This window comes from Oryctolagus cuniculus, chromosome 21 (genome assembly GCF_051225735.1).
Source record: "Oryctolagus cuniculus isolate XC-2025 breed Fujian yellow rabbit chromosome 21, ASM5122573v1, whole genome shotgun sequence".
Taxonomy (NCBI): Eukaryota; Metazoa; Chordata; class Mammalia; order Lagomorpha; family Leporidae; genus Oryctolagus; species Oryctolagus cuniculus.
The window spans coordinates 33,474,702-33,496,866 of NC_142887.1; the positions used below are offsets into that span (position 1 = coordinate 33,474,702).

General features: G+C 54.4%; 1 protein-coding gene across 2 annotated transcripts in view; it reads right to left on the reverse strand.

Moving 5' to 3' along the window:
* Positions 1-215: 215 nt before the first annotated feature.
* Positions 216-22,165, reverse strand: part of MAPK1 (mitogen-activated protein kinase 1) — a 105,337-nt gene continuing 83,387 nt past the window's right edge. Inside the window, exons 7-9 of one of the 2 annotated variants that reach the window (XM_051826740.3) lie at positions 14,790-14,899; positions 11,953-12,078; positions 216-416 (exon numbers count right to left, since the gene is read on the reverse strand). In XM_051826740.3, coding sequence (XP_051682700.1) covers positions 11,962-12,078; positions 14,790-14,899 — 227 coding nt within the window. In that variant the 3' untranslated portion in view covers positions 216-416; positions 11,953-11,961. Of the gene's footprint in view, positions 417-3,057; positions 6,311-11,952; positions 12,079-14,789; positions 14,900-22,165 lie in introns of those variants that run through there. The other variant, XM_051826739.3, reaches the window with a different exon arrangement.

Genomic DNA, 22,165 nt, shown 5'->3' on the forward strand with positions numbered 1-22,165 from the left:
AAGGAAGACCTTTCTCTCTCTCTCTCTCTCGCTAACTCTGCCTGTCGAAAAAAAAAAAAAGAATAAAGAAAGATTTATTTATTTGAAAGGCAGATTGAGAGAGGGGAGAGAGGGGAGAGAAGGGAGAGGGGAGACCCAGAAGAAGCTCCTGGCTTCAGATCAGCCCAGCTGAAGCTGTTGCAGCCACCTGGGGAGTGAACCAGCAGATGGAAGACCTCTGTGTCTCTACCTCTCTCTGTAACCCTTTCAAATAAATGGGATACATCTTTAAAAAAACAAAAAACAAAAACCAAAAAACTGGGCTTCCTGGCGCCCGAGTCTCCCTCCCATGTCCCCTCTTCCTCCTCCTTGAGCAGTTGGTGCTATCTTGGAGACACTGTCTTCTCTGGTCCACGGAACGGGGACGCTTCAGTGTCCTAAAAAAAAAACAAAAAAACAAAAAACACAGTGGCATCTTGGAAAAAAGAAGTGAAAGCAGTCTCTGGGATTGTGGGCAGGGAAAAAGGGGGCATGGTGCGGGGCCACTGGGTACCCACGTAACTCTGGTGCCCCGCGTGCCCGAGGCCGTTGTGCACCGTCCACTCCCACAGTGACCTCCAGGTGCCTTCTGCTCTCACCAAGCAGAAGAGGGGGTGTGACTCACTCTGCTCCTCCCACCCAGCCAGGGGTGTTCCTCACACCGTCCATTTTAACTCCCTGAAGTCTCCTCGAACGTGTTTGTCCACAGAGGTCACACGGTCACAGATTTCCTGCCTGGGGCACCCAGCCCAGCACTGCACAGGCTGCCACCTCCACGCCACCACAGGGTCCGGTGTCCCCACCAGCACGGGGGGACAGCATGCCTACCTAGGCCCAGTGTGCAAATGCAGGATGTTACAATTCTCTCCATTGTGGAAGAGTTAACAGGAAGGCATCTGTCTGGACTCTGGTCATCAGAGGTGCCCACCTAGGTCCCGTGTGGGTCCACAGCACTGCTGTCCTTGAAATCCCCTCAGAGGTAAAACCTTGCCTGCACTACTGCCCTCAGCACTTGGCTTTTAAACCCAGACCCCTGGGGCTGGTGCTGTGGCACAGCAGGTAAAGCCTCCGCCTGCGGTGCTGGCGTTCCATACGGACACAGGTTCAAGTCCTGGCTGCTCCACTTGCGACCCAACCCCTCACTAATGGCCTGAGAAAGCAGTGGAAGATGGCCCAAGTGTTTGGGCCCCTGCACCCACCCGGGAGCCCAGCTCCAGCCATTGCGGTCGTTTGGGGAGTGAACCAGCGGATGAAAAATCTGTCTTTTCCTCTGTCTGTAACACTGCCTCTCAAGTGAGTAAATCTTCCAGGGATGCAGGGATTTCCCGCGTGCAGCCCCGGCCGCTGGCTCTGTCAGACATGGCAGGAGCTCACGGTTTTATAGTGAAGGGAAGTTGAGTGAGAGGAAACCCACGTGATGGGCTTGGTGCCGAGACAGGACACTGCATTTTCAGAGGATCTGGACGTGACAGGGACCCGAGTGCCACCTTCCACCATGGCTCCTCCCAGCACAGCTAACGTCCCATCGGCAATGACAGCAAAGCCCTAGCATGACACCACAGGCCAACCCGTGTCCTGTCAGCCTCTTGTTCCCATTCCTCATCCCCAGCGGACACGCGCAGTGGGACAGGCGCACACGGGCACCACCTCTGTCCACTTCCTTCTCCCAGCCCCACAAGTGACTGCATGCCTTCAGGGGCTGGCCCAGGCACAGCAGTTCAGATGGCACCTAATGCCTGCATCTCACCATGGAGGTCTCAGTTTGAGTACTGGATCCGTTTATTTTTATTTATTTATTTATTTTTTAAGGTTTATCCATTTTTATTTTGAAGAGGAGGGAGGTAAAATGTACTTTCCATCAGCCAGGCCAGGCTGAAGCCAAGTGACTCCATCCTGGTCTCCCACAGGCGCACTAACAGGGAGCTGGGGATGCTGGGACTCGAACCAGCAGCTTCACCTACCACAGCACCACACTGGTGCTGTCCACTTCTGACCCAGCTTCCTGCTCGTGTCCCTGGGAACCAGCAGCAGACATGGCAGACTGGGCGGCGTTCTGTGCTCCTGACTTCAGCCTGGCCCACCTCAGGCTGCTATGGCATTTGGGGAGTGAGCCAGTGGATGGAAGCTTTGCCTGCCTTTTGATGAAAAATATATATATTTTTAAATGATTGTCTTCAGCCATGCTTGGTGCCAGACTCAAAGTGCCCCCATGTCCCACCCAACTCCCAGGACCAGAGACGCACGGGGGCCTGGGCGTGTCGATGTGCTCTCAGATGGTGCAGTGCAACACTGGGTTCCTGCCAAGGTAAGGAGCCCACCAAAGTCAAGCAGGGAAAAGGGTCCTTGGTCTTCCGTGCTGAACAGGATGACAACGACTTACGTATCTGCCTCCTATGGGATGTGCACAAGGGAAACCAGTGCCACTCCCTCCAGGACAAAGCAGGTGTCAGAACACCCAGGCGAGGGTTCCAGAGGCCCCCCCGAAACTTCCAGATGGGGCCGGAGGAGCTCATTCCCCCAGTGGCGTCTCATAGTCCTCCGACATTTCAGGGACACCTTGCAGAACCGTTTGATGCGACACAAGAGCGTCTGCGAAGACCTGCTGGCGCCCGAGGACTTGGCTCCGGGGCCCTCTGCTGATACGGGTCTGAAGCGGGAGCGGCCGAGGAGCAGGTGCTGTGGGCCTGGAGCCTGTGCTCTCTGCTCTGTCAGCGAGCGAGTCAGTGCATCACACCCGATACAGACAAGAACCGCACGCTGGGCAGCCCAGGACATCTGTGGGGGCTCACGGTCAGGAGGACGGGGAGATGTGCTCGTGGCACTGCCTTCCGCCCCCTATGCATCCCCAAATGCCCGAAGAACCATCTGGAAAACCCCACAGCCCACCCAGCTGCAGGGAACCAGTTCACGGCCCGCCACTGGCTCTGCTAAGAGGAGTTAGGAGGGCGTGCAGATTTGAGACGCACTGGAGCACAAAGACTAGAACTCCTCCCAGTTCCACGGGGGAAACTGCAATTAAACTATACATGCACAGCTCTGTTATTTTGCTAATACAGGGACACAATTTAATGATTCTAATTTTTTTGTAGGTTTTTTTTTTTACAAGTCAGGTGCCATAAACATTCAAATAATCCATCTTTTAAAAAGTACGTTTACAACATCAAAAGAATTAAGATGAAATATAAACCCTTTCTACTTACAATTTTTATACAGATTAACCAAATCACAAACACCACAAATAAATGTTATATTGTAACAATATAATGAATAGACATTCGGATTCTTAATAAAATCTTCCTTTAACATTTTTTTAACTTACCATTATACTAAATAACCTATGCGGAGTTTCAGGGTACAATACCAAGAAGGCACCAACAATACAAAGCGGATACAAAGCAGTTTGAGAACGCTCTCGAGTGCGCTACACGGAGGAACAGCACGGAAAGGCAACAAGCTTTGGGTGAGCCCGCTGCGGCTCTGGCAGAGCTGGCCCTGGAGTCCCAGCCGCCGCGGTCGCGTGGAGCCGGGCGACAGGAGGAGTGAGCACGCCCGCACGGGGGTCGCCCGCATCGGGGGGAGGTCCTCTCTGCCTTGCCCACCCTTCCCCACACCAGCGCAGCCAGGTTAAGCACAAATGCTTTAAAAATGTGTAAGCAAAAGGATTGCGGAGTTTCAAAACCACTACATTTACAAAAATAGTTCCCTTAAACTTGGGATTGCTCCAAAACATTGATTTACAAATATAAAAGTGTTATGGAGGACTGGAAGCATGGGTGGTGCGTGTGTCTGGGTGTATTAACATACTGCTACCATGCTATAGAAAAGTCACCAATTTAAAAACCCTATTAACAGAAGCGAATGAAGAGCTGACAGTGTCCTCTGCATGGCGTGCGGCCTTGGGCAGGGCAACCCTGAGGGGACGGCCCTGGCCCGACGCACCTACCATTCCCCTGTGGCAGCAGAATGTGGGTGGCCCCCCACGCCGCGCCCTTGAGTTCTCCCCCACCTGTCCCGCGGCCTCTGCTCCACGCTCAATGAAAGGACTGGAATGTTTCAACAGGAATTTTTTGCTTACATTTTAGACACCAAAAAAAAAAAAAAAAAAAAAAAAAGCCGTTGGTCTGAGAGCTGATCTGAGCGCACTGCCGGCAAGCGTGGATTCCGACGACCGAATCTGCCAGCCTCAGTGAACGCCTTGGTTCTGACCGTCTCAGTTACATCTGGAGTGACCAGGGACAAGCACGGGGCTCATGGTGGTGAGGAGGGGCTGCAGGAGCCCCCAGCCCTCAAGAGATTCGCAGCTGAGGCTGCTTTCTGTCTAGAAGGGCACTGCAGATGAGCCTCATGACAGCGCTAAGAAGTACAAAGAGACGAGCCAGGAAGCTGGAGGCGCTCTTGTGGGAACGCAGCTGACTCGGCAGAGCGCCAGTTAACAGTCGGAGACCTCTGCCTCACTGCCGGGCCCCGGGGAGAACAGCAAGTTATCTCGGAGCAGGAGCCGACGTGGTGATTCTGAGGCTGACTCAGCCACGGGAGGTGTGAGGATCAGCACCCTGGGGTGCTGGGTTTCTGTCTCAGGGCTCGACAGAGAATCTGGGGCCTATCATTTGAAAGAATGTTTCTGCTCTGTGAGCCAAGGAAGGGCCCTAGGGACCTGGCCTTGAACTCATCTAGGGGAGACTACAGCGGGGGGTGTGTGTGTGTCGCCTGGGGCGGGGGAGTGAGGCCGAGGGCACTCCCGTGTGCCGCGAGGAATGTACCTGGCTGTCCGTCAGACATGCGGACCCAGAGGAAATCGACACTGAATCTTAAGATGGATATGAAGTTAAGAGCTGTACATTTATTTCCATGAATTACAAGTGCATTGCTGTTCATATTGGCAGGCAGTCTTTATAGAACCCATTCTCCCACTGCTGTCCAAAAAAAATCAAACACGAAGAAAAAGGACAGCTGAGAAATGAGAAGCTAAAAATAGAATTCCTTTCCCTAAGTGATCTGCTGGGTAGCATTTTCCGTGGAACACAACTCCGAGGTAACAACAGAGTTTTCATGTCAATCACAGGCATGTGGCACTTGGACAGTCATCTCTGCACAGAAAGCTGTAACAGTCATGCGAGGGTACAGGAATCACTGAACAAGGCAAACTTCTCACCAGAGCGAGCAGTGGGGGAGTCAGCAGGCGGCACCGCACGGGGACAGAACAGGGTCAACTCCACAGCACACGGTGGCAGAGCAGATACCGGAAGGAGGTCGGGAAGCCACGGAGGGCGCTCCAAACACGACTTAGTGCTAGCGTTTTCTGATGGTCCTAACTGCAGTATGGGAAATGTCCGCGAGCGCTCGGCGGCGGCACAGGGCTTCATCACACACTGTATAGCATAGGTTGAAAAATGAACTTGAGATGCGGACATGCTGTAGAAGGAAGAAGAACTGTACATTCTCTCATTGAAAGACGCAGTGCTCCTCTCTGCCAGCCCCTGGGGATCGGACGCGGCTGCCCAAAGCCACGCTTCTCCAGGAATGCCGTCCACCTTTGCATCGCTTCGTGCACGCCTTGCACATGCAGGTACTGCGTGTGACGCGGGTTGGTGAGTGTGCTGCCGCTACGATCGGTCTAAGTGACCACGGGCACTCTGCAGAGTGGCTGCGCTGGGTGCAGCACTTCCTCTCTGCCTAGAGAAATGAGTGGGGCTGCTGAAAGCGTGTCAGTGACGGAGGTGACGCGAGGGAAGATGGGACAGCACTCCCAGGGAGCGCCTGCTGCCAACACCACACCCAGCGGTGCCATGAGCTCCTGCTCCGGGGACAGTTATGGTCCGAGGTGAAGTGCAAAGTCGGGGCTGTCACTGACTTAAAGTGCCCTAGGTAGCAGCCTTCCCTATCGTGAAGTGAGAGGCCAGTGACTGGCGCCGGTCTGGAGAGAGCCTGGCTCTGCGGAGGCTGCAGGGCTCAGCGGGTGTCGCCCAGGCAGGGGCTCAGGACAGGGAGGAACCACTGCATCTTTCAAACCAGAAAGCGGGTAGTGACTAAAGCAACGGGAAGCAGGAGGTGCACCGGAAGTGCACACTGCCGCAGGGCACCGCTGGGCGGCACACACAGGGGTGCCGGGAGGAGTCTCCGGACTGAGGAACTCTGAAAGCATAAAAGCCACAACTACCAGAAACCGCCCCTTCGAACGGCTCAAAGGAGTCAAAGTGGATAAGCCGGGACGGGCTGCAGACGGGACTGGGGGCGAGAACCGGGAAGAAGCACACCGACGTCTGAGCACGTCCAGTCCTCTGAAGCCCTCGTGCTGTTAAAACACAAACAGACAAACCGACGTGTCAGGACTGAGCCACAGCAATCAACAGCAGCATCACAAAATGGAAACCCGGGCAGAACGCGCGGCGTGAACACATCCTTGGCATCTCCGGCAGCAAATCAAACTAGAGGAGTGGAACAGCCAAGGGAGCAGACAGCGCCCACTGTAGTGTAGTGGGTAAAGCGCCGTCTCCAGCGCCGGCATCCCATACAGGCGCCAGTTCAAGGCCTGGCTGCTCCACTTCCAAGATCAAGAAGTTACACTCTGCATGAAATCTATTTCTGCCACACACAAGCTGCTGGCTCGCCAGCCTGAGCACCAGAAGCCCCTGGAGCCCCGCTTAGAACAGACCGCTGTGGGCACAGGGCGACCATGCTGGGGGAAGCACCGGGCATCCACGCACGTGATGGCTTCACTGCCTGTCTGTTCACGATGTTCCTTCCTCACAGGAAGCGAAGGCCACCCTTCGAATCACATTCTATGTTCTCTGGCTCTGGTGAGGGAGTCTGGCTGACACAGCTGGTGGGTGACCAGGTGTCTCAAAATGCAAACCAAATACTCTTTCCTTCTGAGACCTCCACTGGTGTGAACTGATTGCTAACACGAAAAGTCTCACAGTGGGCCTGGTGCTGTGGCGCAGTGGGTTAAAGCCCCAGCCTGCAGCTCCGGCATTCCATATGGGCACCAGTTCAAGTCCTGGCTGCTCCCCTGTCGATCCAGCTCTCTGCTATGGCTAGGAAAGCAGTGGACCATGGCCCAAGTCCTCGGGCCCCAGCACCCGTGTGGGAGACCTGGAAGCATCTCCTGGCTTCAGATCAGCTCAGCTCTGGCCACTGCACTCCTTTGGGGAATGAACCAGCAGATGGAAGACCCCTCTCTCTGGCTCTCTCTCTCTCTGTAACTCTGTCTTTTAAATAAATAAACTAATTCTAAGGAAAAAAAAAGTCTCACAGTGTCACTCAGAAAATTCACAAAACGGGCAGAGGAGGAAGAAAGCTGACCTTCATGGTGTCACAGGACAGGGTGGTCGGGAGACGGCATGGGTGGAAGTGGACTTGTTACAAGGCATTAACCACACACTCTTAACCTGTTGACGGAAACACTCCCTAGAAGGAACCCTTAAGCAAGGTATCATGAGTATACTCCGACCCCTAAGGGCCACCCCATGGACACCACGGATGCTTGGGCTCCAACAGCAGGGGACACCTGGGGGCCTCTTCTGCATCAGAGGTTTGATTTCATTCACTCGTGAGAGAGACAGAGAAACGTGTGTGCTCCCAGCAGCTAGCTCACGCCCCAAACTCGCTGTGGCTGGAGGCCAGGGGGCCATGACTTGGCTCATCACTGCTGCCTCTCAGGATCTGCATCAGCAAGAAGCTGGGGACAGCTAGGTCTGAGTCCAGGCTCTGACGTGGGACACGCGTGTTAGGTGTCTGGCTGACCAGCTGCTACAGCTGACCGGCCTGCTACAGCTAAGCGGCTGACCCCTGGCTCTCTGACTGGAGCTTCGGACCTCAAGTATGACGCTCCTTGGTGTTCTGAATTCCAGACCTTTCCCAGACAGCAGGCTGGTCAGGGGCCGTGTGAGAGACCCCAAGGACAGGCATTCTCCTGACACAGTCGGGAACAGATGTTCAACCATGTTCATCCCTGCCTCCGTGATCACAAACGTGGGACAGGCATCAGCGCTCCCTGCCACACCTCCCTCTGGACGCACCCTATACTCCAGGTGACCAAGGTCCAGGTTGGTCCAGGTGCTGGACACTTCCTCTGAAACGCACGACAGAAAACGAGGGGGACTGATGGGGGAGATGGAGGCGTGGATGGACGAAAACGTGAGAAAACAAGTACACTGGACTGCAGAGTCCAGGTGGTGGGATACAGATGTCCGCCGTCAAATTCTTCCCGCTCTCCAGAACACCTCAGAAGGTCACCAGAGAACACCAAGGGTGACGGGGTGTGGGTGTCATAACACTGGCTGGGATGCCCACGTCACATACAGAGTGCTGGGCTGAGAGCCCAGGCTCTGCTCTCAATTCCAGCTTCTTGCTAATGTGCATGCTGGGAGGGAGCTTGGGTCCTTACCAGCCATGCGGGAGACCCATGAGTTCTTGGGTGTTTGGGGAGTGAGCCAGCAGATAGGAACTCTCTGTTTCTTGCACACACGCATGTGCACACACACACACGCACACATGGGAAGAACAGAAGCACATCTAAGCATCTATGAACCTATGTGGTCTATGGGGCAACCGAAGGACACCGAGGTGATGCTGCTGCTGGCCCTCTGCCCTCGCAGCTGGGCCACTGAGCTCTCTCTTGGTCTGTGTCCACATCACGTGGCCAGCAGGCTGGCACGTCACTTTCCAGGGTCCTCCTCACACTGTTCCCGCACCCTTACCACCTGCCGGCTTGCTGAGCCAACACCTCAGGACTGGTAACTTCCCTGTGAGGGAGAGCTGGGCTCCGTCCGGTCCCAGGCTCGGCCTCTGTCTCTGCACCCCTTCCCACGCACACCCACGCCACCTGACCTTGGCCAGGCCGCCTCCCAGCATTCCCATGCCACGTGAGCATGCTGGGCCTTGCCGTCTCTGTGAGAGCAGCTGGCACAGCGCCGACTGCAGGGATGGTGGGGGCTGACCTGCAGCACCCCTGATGCTCTTACACCAAGCGTGCGCTGGGCTGCTCTGCTTGCGCTCTCTCCGGGGGGGGGGGCCCACGTGGGTGCCTGTTCTCACCCCTGGTGCCCCACGCTGCGCCTGGCGCGGGAGCACGTCTGAGCCCAAGGATGAAGTGTGGGGAAAGCGGCAGCCAGGCGGCTGCAGGAAGAGCGACCGTGCGGGAGAAACGCGAGGGAGTCGCTCAGCTCAGCTTTCTGCCAGCAAGCCTGGGCCTGTCATGACCGCCCCGCTGGGTGCGAGGCTGTGCTGTGTCCACCATGAGCATGCAGAGAGAAGCCGGGGGAGCCCTGTGTGGGAGCCGGCGAACTCCTCAGTAGGGGCGACCCCGCTGCTGCAGACCCCTCACCCAGTCACAAGGCCCACCTCACACCGCACCTTGCTCTGGCCCCCGCCGTCGGGCTCGCAGGGCTGGGAGTCCTTCAGACTTCGCTCTCCTGCCACTCTCCAGAACCCAGCACGGCCCCCAAGGCAGCAGGCTCCTGGTGCTTGCTCCTCATCAGTTTCAGGGGTGGCTGCCCCCGACAAGGACCCCAGCTCGCTCCGTTCACCCCTTTTCATGCTGGCTCTGTCCACGCATCTCCCCAGCCACGCCTCAACCTCACGCAGTTCTGCATCCACTGCTCATTTCCACAGAGCTCCAACACAAGCCCTCCTCTTCTCTTCCCGTGCTCTCTAAAATGTGCCAGCACCACACGTTCTGCCCCACCTCACCTGGCTTCGGCACAAGTCCATACACCGCCTGACGACCCTGTCTGGCCTAAGGCTGCTGCAGAAGGCCTCTTCCAGCTTCGTCTGCCCACACTCGTGGCCTGAACCGAGAACCTGTCAGGGTCACCTTGAGCATGGCATCCACCACAGAACTGGGTCCTGGCCAGGAGCCCTCTGTTCCCACCTGTCTCGTTGGAGGCTGTGTGCACGGACTCGCTAACTCTCAGGCATGTGCCACGGGCAGCTCTGCCACAGCAGGCCGTCCTGAGAGGATTCCTGTCCCAGTGAGATGCGCACACACTGTGAAACTGCCCACGGACAGGTCACCAGCAAAGAATCAACCCGTGACCAAGCACACGTGCTAGGTGCGAGTAGAGACTTCTAGTTTCCTGTAGAAGCGGGCAGGCTCTCAAGGAAGACCACCAACTTCCTCAGTTAATTATGAATCAAAGGGGACACAGTGGACGCCCCTCAGGACCACGCTGACCTGGAGGCAGCGCGGGACTCGGCTGTGCTCTCAGCAGAAGCTGACACTGCCATCTGCACTTCCCAGCAAAGGCAGAGTGTCCACGGCCTCCTCACACCCGTGTGCACCTGCACACGCCCTACGCCCTGGTACTGTGATGCGTCCCCCCCCCCCCTTCCCTGACAGTCTGCGTGACTCCGCCTCTGGGGCTCCCCAGGCGCCGGCAGTGCTGCACAGGCCAGGGCTCGGGTGCCACATGCACCCTCGGTTCATGGAATCTGTGTTCCTGATTCTCAGGAAGAAGTCCAGGGCCTCTCCTAAAGCTACAGATTAGGATTCTGAACACTGAAAACAGAACGGGAGGTAAAAAGAGTAACTTTAGAAATGAAGCGCTTACATTTTTTCCCACGGAGTATTTTCTCACACATACACACCATCAGCTGCAGGGACTGCCATAATGGCATAGTAGATTAAGCCTCCGTCTGTGGCACCAGCATCCCATATGGGTGCTAGTTTGAGTCCTGGCTGCTACACTTCCAATCCGGCTCCCTGCTAATGCCCCTGGAAAGCAGTGGAGGAAGGCCCAAGTGCTTGGGCCCCTGCGCCCACGTGGGAGACTGAGAAGAAGCTCCTGGCTCTGGATTGGGCCACTTCTGGCCATTGAGGCCATTTGGAGTGTGAACCAGCAGAAGGAAGACCTCTCTGTCTCTCCTTTATTTATTTATTTATTTTTAATATATATTTTAAAGTCAGAGTTACACAGAGAGAGAAAGAGAGGCAGAAAGAGAGGGAGGTCTTCCATCCACTGGTTCACTCCCCAACTGACTGCAATTGCCTGGAACTGCACCCATCTGAAGCCAGGAGCTTCTTCTGGGCCTCCCATGTAGGTGCAGGGGCCCAAGGACTTGGGCTAATTTCTGCTGCTTTCCCAGGCCATAGTAGAGAGCTGGATCAAAGTGGAGCAGCCGGGACTCGAACTAGTGCCATATGGGATGCTGGCACTGCAGGCGGTGGCTTTACCAGCTATGCCACAACGTCAGCCCCTCTCGCTCTCTCATCTGTAACTCCGTCTCTCAAATAAATAAATAAACCTTAAACAAACAAACCAAACCAAAACTAAATAGCTGTAATCTGCCGAAACAGCAGTCTCACTGTAGCCCTTATTCTAAAAACTGCCGTGTTAATTTCACATTAACCTCATGTCACTGTAACTCACAGGTCAATAGAAAGTGTCAGGATGGGGCCGGTGCCATGGCGCAGTGGGTTAATCCTCCACCTGCAGTGCCAGCATCCCATATGGGCACTGGTGCGAGTCCTGGCTGCTCCTCTTCTCATCCAGCTCTCTGATATGGCCGGGGAAAGCAGTGGAGGATGGCCCAAGTGCTTGGGCCCCTGCACCCACGTGGGAGACCAGGAAGAAGCACCTGGCTCCTGGCTTTGGATTGGTGCAGCTCTGGCCATTGCGGTCATTTGGGGAGTGAACTAGTGGACAGAAGACCTTTCTCTCTGTCTCTCCCTCTCACTGTCTATAACTCTATAACTCACATAAATAAAATCTATCTATCTATATATATATATAAAGTGCCAGGAACGAGAGTATGCCAACAGTGGTGAAAGAAGTCTAGTTTCTCCAGCTTTGTATGAGGCAAGCAGTCTAAAAGCTATATTCAACTAAAGAGGAGTACACTGAAATTTTCTTTTTAATGATATTTAATTGTATTCTCCTCCCTCTGCCCCACCCCTACCTCCAAGGTTAGCTGCATGGTTAAATTTCCAGGTACCTGACAAATTTAAGATCTGTATCCTGGCTGGAATCTCGCAGTCTCTTCAAAAATGAGTTCTTTGAGCTTTTCCTTAGGCAAGTCATCCAATTCCATGTCGAACTTGAATGGAGCTTCGGCGATGGGCTTTAAGAGAAAATGAAACAGTTAATGGCTGAAAGCTGTTAGACAAAGGTCACAATTTACTGACTCATAAAACGACCACGGCTCAGCCTCTGCCACACGGCCACCAGGACTGGCGCCCCGTAACGCTTGGGTGCTCTGGCAGCACCTGCGCACCTGTGCACCTGTGCCCACACTCCTGCCAGCACCTCCGGGAAGCACTGAGAAGCGGACTGGGAGTACCTGAACTTACCACAACCCCCAGAGCAGCCCTCAAATGCCTGGAAGGCACAGACACCGCTGCGGCAAGGTGGTGGTACGCTGATACCGTCAAAACCCACAACACTAAAATAAATGTACTTGGCTGACTCAGTTAGGATATCTTTACATGAACATATATTACAGAGCTATTAAATATGAAGCTACAAGGAAGATCCACATCATGAGAAAGTGCCCATGTTTATGTCTAGGAGAACAACTTATTTTTAAAAATTTAGATTAAAAAACCCAAAGCAGGAAGCAGACACTCTAAAAGGCAAAGATTGCTATGCACACTGAATGACAAGGACACGCACCAACCAGCCTCACATCGTCACGTCTAAATGCCCATACAGGAAGACGATGTCACAGAACTAAGATCTCGATGACACTGGCTGTCAATGAACAAATGCCTGGACCCCAGTTCTGGAGGGAGGGGGCAGGGAGACCAAGCTCAGGCTCGATGCTATGGCCGCCAGACTTGGTAGGGAGAGGGATTCCTGTCCGCGGGGGAAGAACAAGGAGCATCCCCGCCCCCAACAAAGATGGCTCTATTCACTGGTTAGGACACGGACGTTTAGGAAGTGTCCAGCTGTGCAGCCGGGCAGCACCCCAGACCTGGTACTCCCACCTTCTCCACATCACTGACCATGCCACAGGTGTCTCTGTGGGCTGCCTAGAGTGTTTCTGGGGAAGGGGACTGGCGTGGGAGAGGACACTTACTAGAGCACACCTCTGCCTTCTCGTTTTTTCTCTTCTCTCTTACCAGCTTGTAGAGCTTAGGTTGGTTGTTTCCATTTCTCTAATTTTTTTTTAACATATCTTTTATTTATTTATTTTTTTTGACAGGTACAGTTAGACAGTGAGAGAGACAGAGAGAAAGGTCTTCCTTCCGTTGGTTCACCCCCCAAATGGCTGCTATGGCCGCCGGCTGGCACACCGTGCCGATCCGAAGCCAGGAGCCAGGTACTTCCTCCTGGTCTCCCATGGGGTGCAGGGCCCAAGCACTTGGGCCATCCTCCACTGCACTCCCGGGCCAGAGCAGAGAGCTGGATTGGAAGAGGGGCAACCGGGACAGAATCTGGCGCCCCAACCAGGACTAGAACCCGGGGTGCCAGCACCACAGGTGGAGAATTAGCCAAGTGAGCCGCAGCGCCAGCCTAACATATCTTTTAAAATTTATTTATTTGAAAGGCAGAGAGACAGAGGGAGAGAGAGAGATGGAGAGACAAGCTAGAGCTCCAATTCACTCCTTCGACGTCCACAACGGCTGGGGCTGGGCTGAGCTCACAGGCGGGGGCCAGCAACCCAAACCAGGTCCCCGCTGTGGGTGGCTGGAGCGCAGTTACTCAGGCCGTCACCACTGTCTCTCAGGGTTGGCAACAGCTGGAAGCTGCAGTCAGAAGTAGAGCTGGGAACCCCAGTGTGGGACGCAGGCATCTTACCTGCAAGGCTAAACACCTGTCCCTACTCCCCTAGTTTTAAAATGAGGTGTGTGTGTGTAGAACCGGCGCTGTGGCACAGTGGGTGAAGCCACAGCCTGCAGCGCCAGGATCCCATATGGGCGCCGGTTCAAGTCCCGGTTGCTTCACCTCCAATCTAGCTCGATGCTAAAACATCTGGGGAAGCAGAAGATGGCCCAAGAACTTGGGTCTCTCTCTGCCAACCATGTGGGAGACCTGGATGAAGCTCCTGGCTTTGGCCTGGCCCAGCCCTGGCCACTGTGGCCATTTGGAGAGTGAACCAGTGGATGGAAGATCTCTGCTTCTCCTTCTCTCTTTTAAATAATACATCTTTAAAAAAATGAGGAGTGTGATGGCTCCATTCTGAACGTATCTGAGCAAGATACGTTCTACAAGAACGTATCTACAAGAATCCATACTTCTGCTCGCATTGCATTTTTTTCTTTGTTACCCTCCAGAGAATGAAGCCGAGCTGAACCCACAAGGGAACTGCAGCTGTCCTGGCGAGAGCACACACACAGGACCTTCACCTGGATGGCTGCCTGCTCTGGAGAGCACCTCGCCCACCTCTGGCCTCGCCCTGTCTCACCATTCCTTCTCCAGGGGCTCTGGGTCTCCGCCCCCAGGGAGCGGGGAGGCAGACACGGTGTCAGCAAGCCTAGTGGGAACCAGTCGGGCGGATTTCTCACTTGAGGAGCGAGCACCCTCCTCGCCCTAGCAGGCTGCCCAGGCCTCTCTGCCCTCGCCTCCCGCGGGGCCAGTCCACCAGTCCAGGTCTCCAGCTCCGGCGCCCTGCCCGCTCCGTGCTCTTCACAGGAAGGATGCTCTGCCTTACTTTCTCAGGCCCCGCCTTCGACAAGTGGCCTGGAGGAGGCTCTGAGATGGACAGAGGGGCTTTAACCTCCGCCCTACAGCACTCAGCCTCAAGGCCGAGGCGGCGGGCACCTGGGAGGACCGGGCATGGCAGCGTGGACTCAGGGCGGCTGGGTCCACGGCCAGGAGCACAGCTCTTACCTCGTCACTCGGGTCGTAATACTGCTCCAGGTAGGGGTGGGCCAGGGCCTGCTCTACTTCGATCCTCTTGTGAGGGTTGAAAGTCAACATCTTGTCCAGCAAGTCCAGAGCTGCCGAGAGAAAGGTTTTGGCAGTGGTAAGAAGCAGAAGCAGTCACCAAAAGCACCCTCCAATTCCTGCTTAAGTCGACGGGCCCGCTGAACCGCTGAGCCTGGTCAGCACCACTGCCGGGAAGAACAGCGGCATGCCGAGCGCTGGCCACGGCTCCGGGTCTCCCGAGCCCATGCCGACCACCTCAGCACTCAGAGAGCAAAGCAATCACCGTAAGGCTGACAGCAGAAGATCGAGAATCTGCCTGGGAAACCTGGCCTTCTCCTAAATCACTCTTCTGTTTGCAGGTATCAGAAGCAATGGTTTTATGTAGCTCTTTCTCTCAGACCAACTCCATAGTCACTTTTGCACTTTTCAGTTCACCTCTCAAAGCACAGAATAGGCCTCCAAGGTCACAGAAGCAGTCTTCTTCCGGGTCTTTGCTGGGAGTCCTGTGTGACCGACAGCCTGCCCTGCAGCTCGAGTCTGTCTGCAATGGCCCATAGCTAACAGTGCTCCCTCTGCCTGGCCAGCAGTCAGCAACAATTGGGGCGTCTCTTTCATGTCAGGGGCAGTGGGAGGAGCAAGGTGGGATCAACAGGGACGAGATGGAGGGGGTGGCTAGCGAACAGCTAGTGCCCAGGCCCTACCTCAAGTCCCAAGGATGGCTATAGGGCCTAGCTAGCAGCAGCCAGGACGAAGGTGAGGGGAAATGCAACAAAGTACTTTCTGTGTTTAGTGGTGGGATTAGGACTCCATGAGGAATCCCACACACTGGGAAGTATATTACTTTTCTGGTAAAGAGACCGTAAAAGGGTTTTTTTTTTTCTTTATTTCTTTATTTATTTTTGACAGGCAGAGTGGACAGTGAGAGAGATAGAGAGGAAAGTCTTCCTTTTTCCGTTGGTTCACCTCCCAATGGCCGCTATGGCCGGCGCACCGTGCTGATCCGAAGCCAGGAGCCAGGTGCTTCTCCTGGTCTCCCATGTGGGTGCAGGGCCCAAGGACTTGGGCCATCCTCCACTGCACTCCTGGGCCATAGCAGAGAGCTGGACAGGAAGAGGAGCGACCGGGACAGAATCCGGTGCTCCAACCGGGACTAGAACCCGGTGTGCCGGCGCCGCAGGCAGAGGATTAGCCTAGTGAGCCGCAGCGCTGGCCAAAAGGGGGCTTCTTCCAAAACACATGTTTTGGTCTCCTTTCAATGGCTGATGCTCAGAGCAGCGGTTTTCACCTTAGAGAGTAGCAAGTCCTTTCTCTAAGTTAAATCCTAAGAAAAGCCTCAAGATACAAAGCAGGAAAGAAAGGAATACTTCCGCCTCTCTTGGGTCTTGGTTCATAGACCCTGAGGTACTCTGGCAAAACCCAAAGCTCCAGGGAACAAGACCAAAACTCCAGCACAGGTCTGAAGAAACCAGTAGCCAGTAAAGAACACAAAGTTCTAGCAAATGTAACACCCAAACCAAGCAAACACGTGACCTCTGCTTAAGAAAGCCTCCATCTCTTCTTAGGTTACCGTTAGGCGGCAACACCAACACCAACCTCTACCGCAAACCGCGACGGAGGACATGCCGTGGGAATGGTGAAACCACATGCAACACCCAAAATGTAACATTTGTTACGTCTGGTATTCGTGATCAGTTTTCGAAATCACGTCCAGCTTACTTTCAAGGAAACGTTAATCACTTTATTGACCAACTAAAATGCTCGACCCCTGAGAGCTGGCCAGTGGCCTGCCTGTGCATGAGGTGGAGGCCAGGGAGGGCCCCTGTGGCCAGAGGTCCCCGAAGGGGCCTGCACGTGTTCCTGCTCCTGGCCCCCCCGCGCAGCCCCAGCTTCTGCTGCTGCAGGCCAACACAGGACAATAGGGGACAGCAGATGTGGCAAGCCCCTTGTTGGGCTCTGTGCACAAATCCACCCAAAGAACTCTTTATCACATCCAAAATACACAGCAGCTTAAAAAAAAGAAGAAGAAAAACAAGAGCACAAGATAGCAGACTGCTACCAGGTACTTCATGTGCACTCCTGCTTCTGTCTATCATCTTCCGGAAACACACTCACAAATGTACGCTGGGAAATCATGCAATGGTGAGATGTTGCTTTACAGGGCAGAAGGTGTTCTCAGGGCTCCGGAGAGGTCTGGCCTGCTGCTGGGGACGAGGTGGGATAGGACCAGGCACTCAGGCCCCTGTGGCTCCAACCCTAGTTTCACAGAACACTGGGTAGGCCGTGTGGACAACAGTTTAGGTGTCTGCTGAGCCTCAGATCCCTGGTGTCTACATGCAGGTTGGCAAACCTACCTCCTGCCTGCTCCCAGCCTCCCCTCCCCCTAGGAGTACAAGGACTTTTTTGGAAGGAGATAAGAAGTCACTTGGCCTTTGCCCAGCTGGACAAGGTCTGTGCTCGGAAAAGCCCAGGAGGACTTCACCACAATCGGACTCTAGCAGCTATTCTCAACTGCTGGGGCCACTCCTCCCTCCCGCGCAAACTCCCTGGGTCCAGGAAGCAGCAGGGCGACAGCATGTTTGCAGCTTGAGCAAACGCAGATCTAGCACAGACCTGTGAGTGCCTGTAAGTTAAATTCTAGGTTCTTACACCTCTAGGCAAACATTCCTGTCGCTCCCCCTCTTCGTGGAGGAACGACACAGGACCCTGCGCTGTTCTTTCGTCTGCTCGGCCCTCCCCGGGTTTGCTGCTGGTTCTTCCCGGGTTGGCTACCGACCCTTCCACCTCCGTGGAAGGGCGGTTCCCCCTGCCACATTCCCCACTTCCGCGGGGGAGCGGCACACCGCCAGCCGGCTCTCTCGGGGGCTGCACAGGTGTTCCCCTTAGATGTTCCTGGTGCATGCCGTCTCTCTCCTCCTTTATAGTCCTCCTCTGCCAATCCCAACTCGGCTGCCCACACGCCGAGTACGCTGCTCTCCTCCAATCAGGAGCAAGTCCTACAGTTTATTGGCTGAACTGGAGGCAGCTGTGTAGAAGCTGTTTTCTCCTCTCCCAGCGCCATATTGTGGGAGAGCAGATGCATAGAATAAGTCTTAATTCCAGTAACTCAGTCCAGTCCGGGTTGCTCCCCACAATTCCAAAGGAAGACAGTCAGGTTTCCTGCTCTACCTGAAGACGCACTGGGTCTCTAGCCTCTTTTGTTGCCAGAGCTATTTCTGCTCTACCCGCCACGCCCGAGGGAGAAGGAGGGCAATGGGAAGCAGCAGGCAGGTGCAGCTCCCACAGCCAGAGTCCCCAGCCTCCCTCCTCCCACACCACGGCGATCTGCCGGCACCACTCGCAGGGTGAACCACGGCTGCCTGCCTGAGTGCCGACCTAGATACAGGCTCCATTTCCCCTAACACTGGAAGTCCCTCTCGGCTGGGACTGCATCAGACCACAATCCTGGCTCTCCCTGGTGCCCACCCATAATCCCACACCTTCTCCTGAACTTTAAAGGGCGCCCAGCAACCTGAGCCCCACTACTTCCCACTCAGCAGCCTTGCTTCCTCCCTGTCCTCGCTCAGACCCTGGGAAGCCCATCAGCCGAGCTCCCCGGAACTTCTCTGGGTCCATTTGCCTGCCTAATCCTGAATCAATGCTGCAAGCTGTGACCTCCACCTGCCACTCCTGTTTCTGAGCAGAGGTGCAGAGAAGGACCCAACTGCACACTTTCCGACCCCAGAGCCTCCTCATCTCTTAAATGTTACTGAGGATTCATTTTAAAAAGCAAGATTCAGCTCCCAGCTCCAGCATGCGCAGGAGCACTTCTCCTAAGAAAGTCGCTGTACTCAGCGGACCCCCTTGGTGTCAGTCACCATGAAAGCCACGCCCAGAGGGCGGGACTCTACCAAGGAGCACTTCCACTGCTTCACTGCAGTAAGAGCACCTGGGCTGGTGGCTGAGCTGTTCTCTAAGCCCATGTACCGCGAGTGTGGACCGCAACACAGGCACGCGTGTATGGAGAGCCTTGGCAGAATTACACAACGGTTCTTTTTTAAGATTTATTCGAAAGGCAGAGTTACAGAGAGGCAGAGACAGAAGGGGGTGGGGAGGCAGACAGAGTCTTCTATCTGCTGGTTCACTCCCCAGGTGGTGGCAACAGCAGGAGCTGTGCTGATCCCTTCTTCCCGGTCTCCCACGGGGGTGTGGGCCCAAACACTTGGGCCATCTTTTACTGCTAACCCATAGCAGAAAGTGGGATTGGAAGTGGAGCAGCTGGGACTTGAACTGGTGCCCATATGGGATGCTGGCACTGCAGGCAGTGGCTTTACCGGCTACGCCACAGTGCTGGCCCCAACAATAGTTCTAACCTCACCGACATCATGAAAGGATCTGGCGACCTCAGGGATTTAAGGGGCACGGCTCTGTAACTGCTGTGTGAACCCTCAGATTTTATTAAGGCCCTCAAGAGCTTCAGGAAACTCTCAGTCAGCCCCTGCCTCTACTCTGGGATCCCACCCAGCCCACATGCAATGACCAGTGCTCTTCTTGCCAACTGACCTTCCATTACCCTCAGCAGACTTCAGAGCCACTGAGAAGTCAAGAGACCACCAAGAGTGACCTGCCCTTCCAATGTCCATTCCTTCTCCAGCCCATGAGCCCCTCCCCCAAGGTGAGCCAGTTCTGTCTGTCTCCACTTTCCATTTCAAGCTCCCCCTCCCACTGTTTCAAGGACTCCTGTAGGGCCACCAACAGCCCTTAACTAGAACATCAGTCCACACCTTTCAGTTTGTCTTGCCAGCCCCCTACTTCATGGACACTGCTGTGGAGTCCACGTTCAGGCAGAGTGGACAGTGAGAGAGACAGAGAGAAAGGTCCTCCTTTGCCATTGGTTCACCCTCCAATGGCCGCCGTGGCTGGCGCACCGTGCTGATCGGAAGCCAGGAGCCAGGTGCTTCTCCTGGTCTCCCATGGGCTGCAGGGCCCAAGCATTTGGGCCATCCTCCACTGCACTCCCTGGCACAGCAGAGAGCTGGCCTGGAAGAGGGGCAACCAGGACAGAATCCAGCGCCCCGACCGGGACTAGAACCCGGTGTGCCGGCGTCGCAGGCGGAGGATTAGCCTAGTGAGCCGCGGCACCAGCCAAGTCCATGTTCTTAAAATGCCACCTTCTGCTGTGAGACTGCAAGGTGCTCAGGGCTGCAACTCCCTCACTGAACGAGGTGCTGGTCTGCAATTCTGGCAACGTCATTCTTCTACCTTCTTGACTGCACAAGTACTGTGGACAGGGATAAACAGTCCCACAGTAGATGTCGGCATAGGGTGACCAGCTTTGGAGGAAAGACTATGACAGCGCACAGGACCCCGCACACACAGGCTGGGAACCACTTATAATGCCCGTGGGCACTTTTTGTCTCTGTGGGCAGTGACGATCTGCTGCTTTTCACATTCTCTGAGAAACGGGTAACTTTATATACAAAACGCATTTTCTTAAATTAAAAAAAAAGGAGAGGAAGAACAGCATTTCTTTCTTCACTAGGAGGGCCACCTGTTGGTTCTGCTGCCAGTGGCCACTGCTGCTGTGAGCCCCTCAAACTGTGCTTGCTGAGGGAAAGCCCCCGGCTTGCCCACGGGCATGGTGACACTGGTCTGGGTTCCCCCCTGGCTGTGGTCAGGGGTGGACATGGCAAGCCAGCTGTGTACAGAATCAAGGAGAGCTAGCCCCACGTCTAGGTTAGCTTGCCATCAGGAGAAAGGAGGCTGGATGACAATGAAGACAGCACGGAGCTGGGGCTGGTGCTGTGGTGGAGTGGGCTAAGCCTCCACCTGAGGTGCCAGCATCCCATACACCAGCTGCTCCTCCTCCGATCCAGCTCTCTGCTATGCCTGGGAAAGCAGCAGCACATGGCCCAAGTGCTTGCATCCCTGCACACCCATGGGAGACCAAGAAGAAGCTCCTGGCTTCAGATAAGCCCAGCTCTGGCCATTGTGGCAATTTGGGGATTAAACCAGCGGAAGGAAGACCTTTCTCTCTCTCTCTCTCTCTCTCTCTCTCCCTCTTTCTGTAACTCTACCTCTAGAATAAATAAATAAGATATTAAAAAAAAAAAACAAACCCCACAGAGGACAGCAAGGCTGAATGACAGACGAGTTGAGATGCCAGTCAAAGCCGCTGTGCTTATGAATCTCAGCACTGCTGGACTTCATAGTTACAAGTCACCAAAGCTGCGCTCACGCCCCTCATCCCCTGCACTCGCAGCCCCGCTCTCAGTGGGAACCACTGCTGATCTGACACACTGCCATGAGTTTTTTCTGTGTACTCTTTTTTTTTTACATAGTTGAAATTATATTACATACAACAAATGCCAGTGAATACTGCACATCAGGATTTTCCCATGCGATCAGACCAGAGCAGTAAGAATCTTTCCAGGGCTTTCCGTGACAATCCACTAGTGGATGTATCAGTTACTCATCAGCTGGTTCACACTGGCATTCAGGCTTCGGATGACCAACGGTGTCTGAAATTTAACATGGCCCAAGCCAGCTATGGAACTGCTGCCCTCTGATCCTATCTCAGTATTTCCTGTGAACTGTGTGTTCTCGCTCTTAGCGCACTTACGTACGCACTGAGGTGCAGGATCTCAGTTCTCTATACACTAGCATATCAATGGTCAGCAGCTATTGCCCTGTGAGGTGGGAACTCCGATTTGTACCATTCTGGAAATCACACCACAGGGAGGCTAAACACCTTGTTCAAGGTCCAGGCTCTGAGCCACGGGGCCTGGTCTGGAGGCTGCTGCCTGAGCACACAGGACAGGCAGCACACACACCCTTGAGTTTCAGTCACTCTAGAACATTCTAGAGTCTTTGTCCACAGCTGATCTATTTTAAGTTTCAAACTTTTGCTTAATCAAATTTACTCTCTTTCCTTCAGTTTGCTTTCGAATCTCAAGAAGACGAGTCTTCCTCCATGTAGAAATCAGAAAAATACTGATACTCTAAGTAGTGTCAGTTTTTAGGAGCATGAACTTTTAAAAAGGATTTAATCATCAATTCTTTTGGAATTTGTTTTGCTGTGTGAGTAATGATTTAGACTGACTTTCTTCCAGAGAGCTGTTCAATTAGCCCAACGCCATCTGCTAAAGCATACTCACATTTCTCCCCCTCACTGGAGACATCTGCAGAGAACCCTAAGCTAAGACGTCTGTGAAGAAAAATCTACAAAACTGCAGCTTCAAGGGACTCGACAATCAACGATTTCCAACAAATGTGAAAATAAATGTTCAGTTTTACTCTTAATTAAAGAAAACGCCCTCTCCCCCACCATTCGCTTGGCAGACACAGAAGTTCAGCTCCCA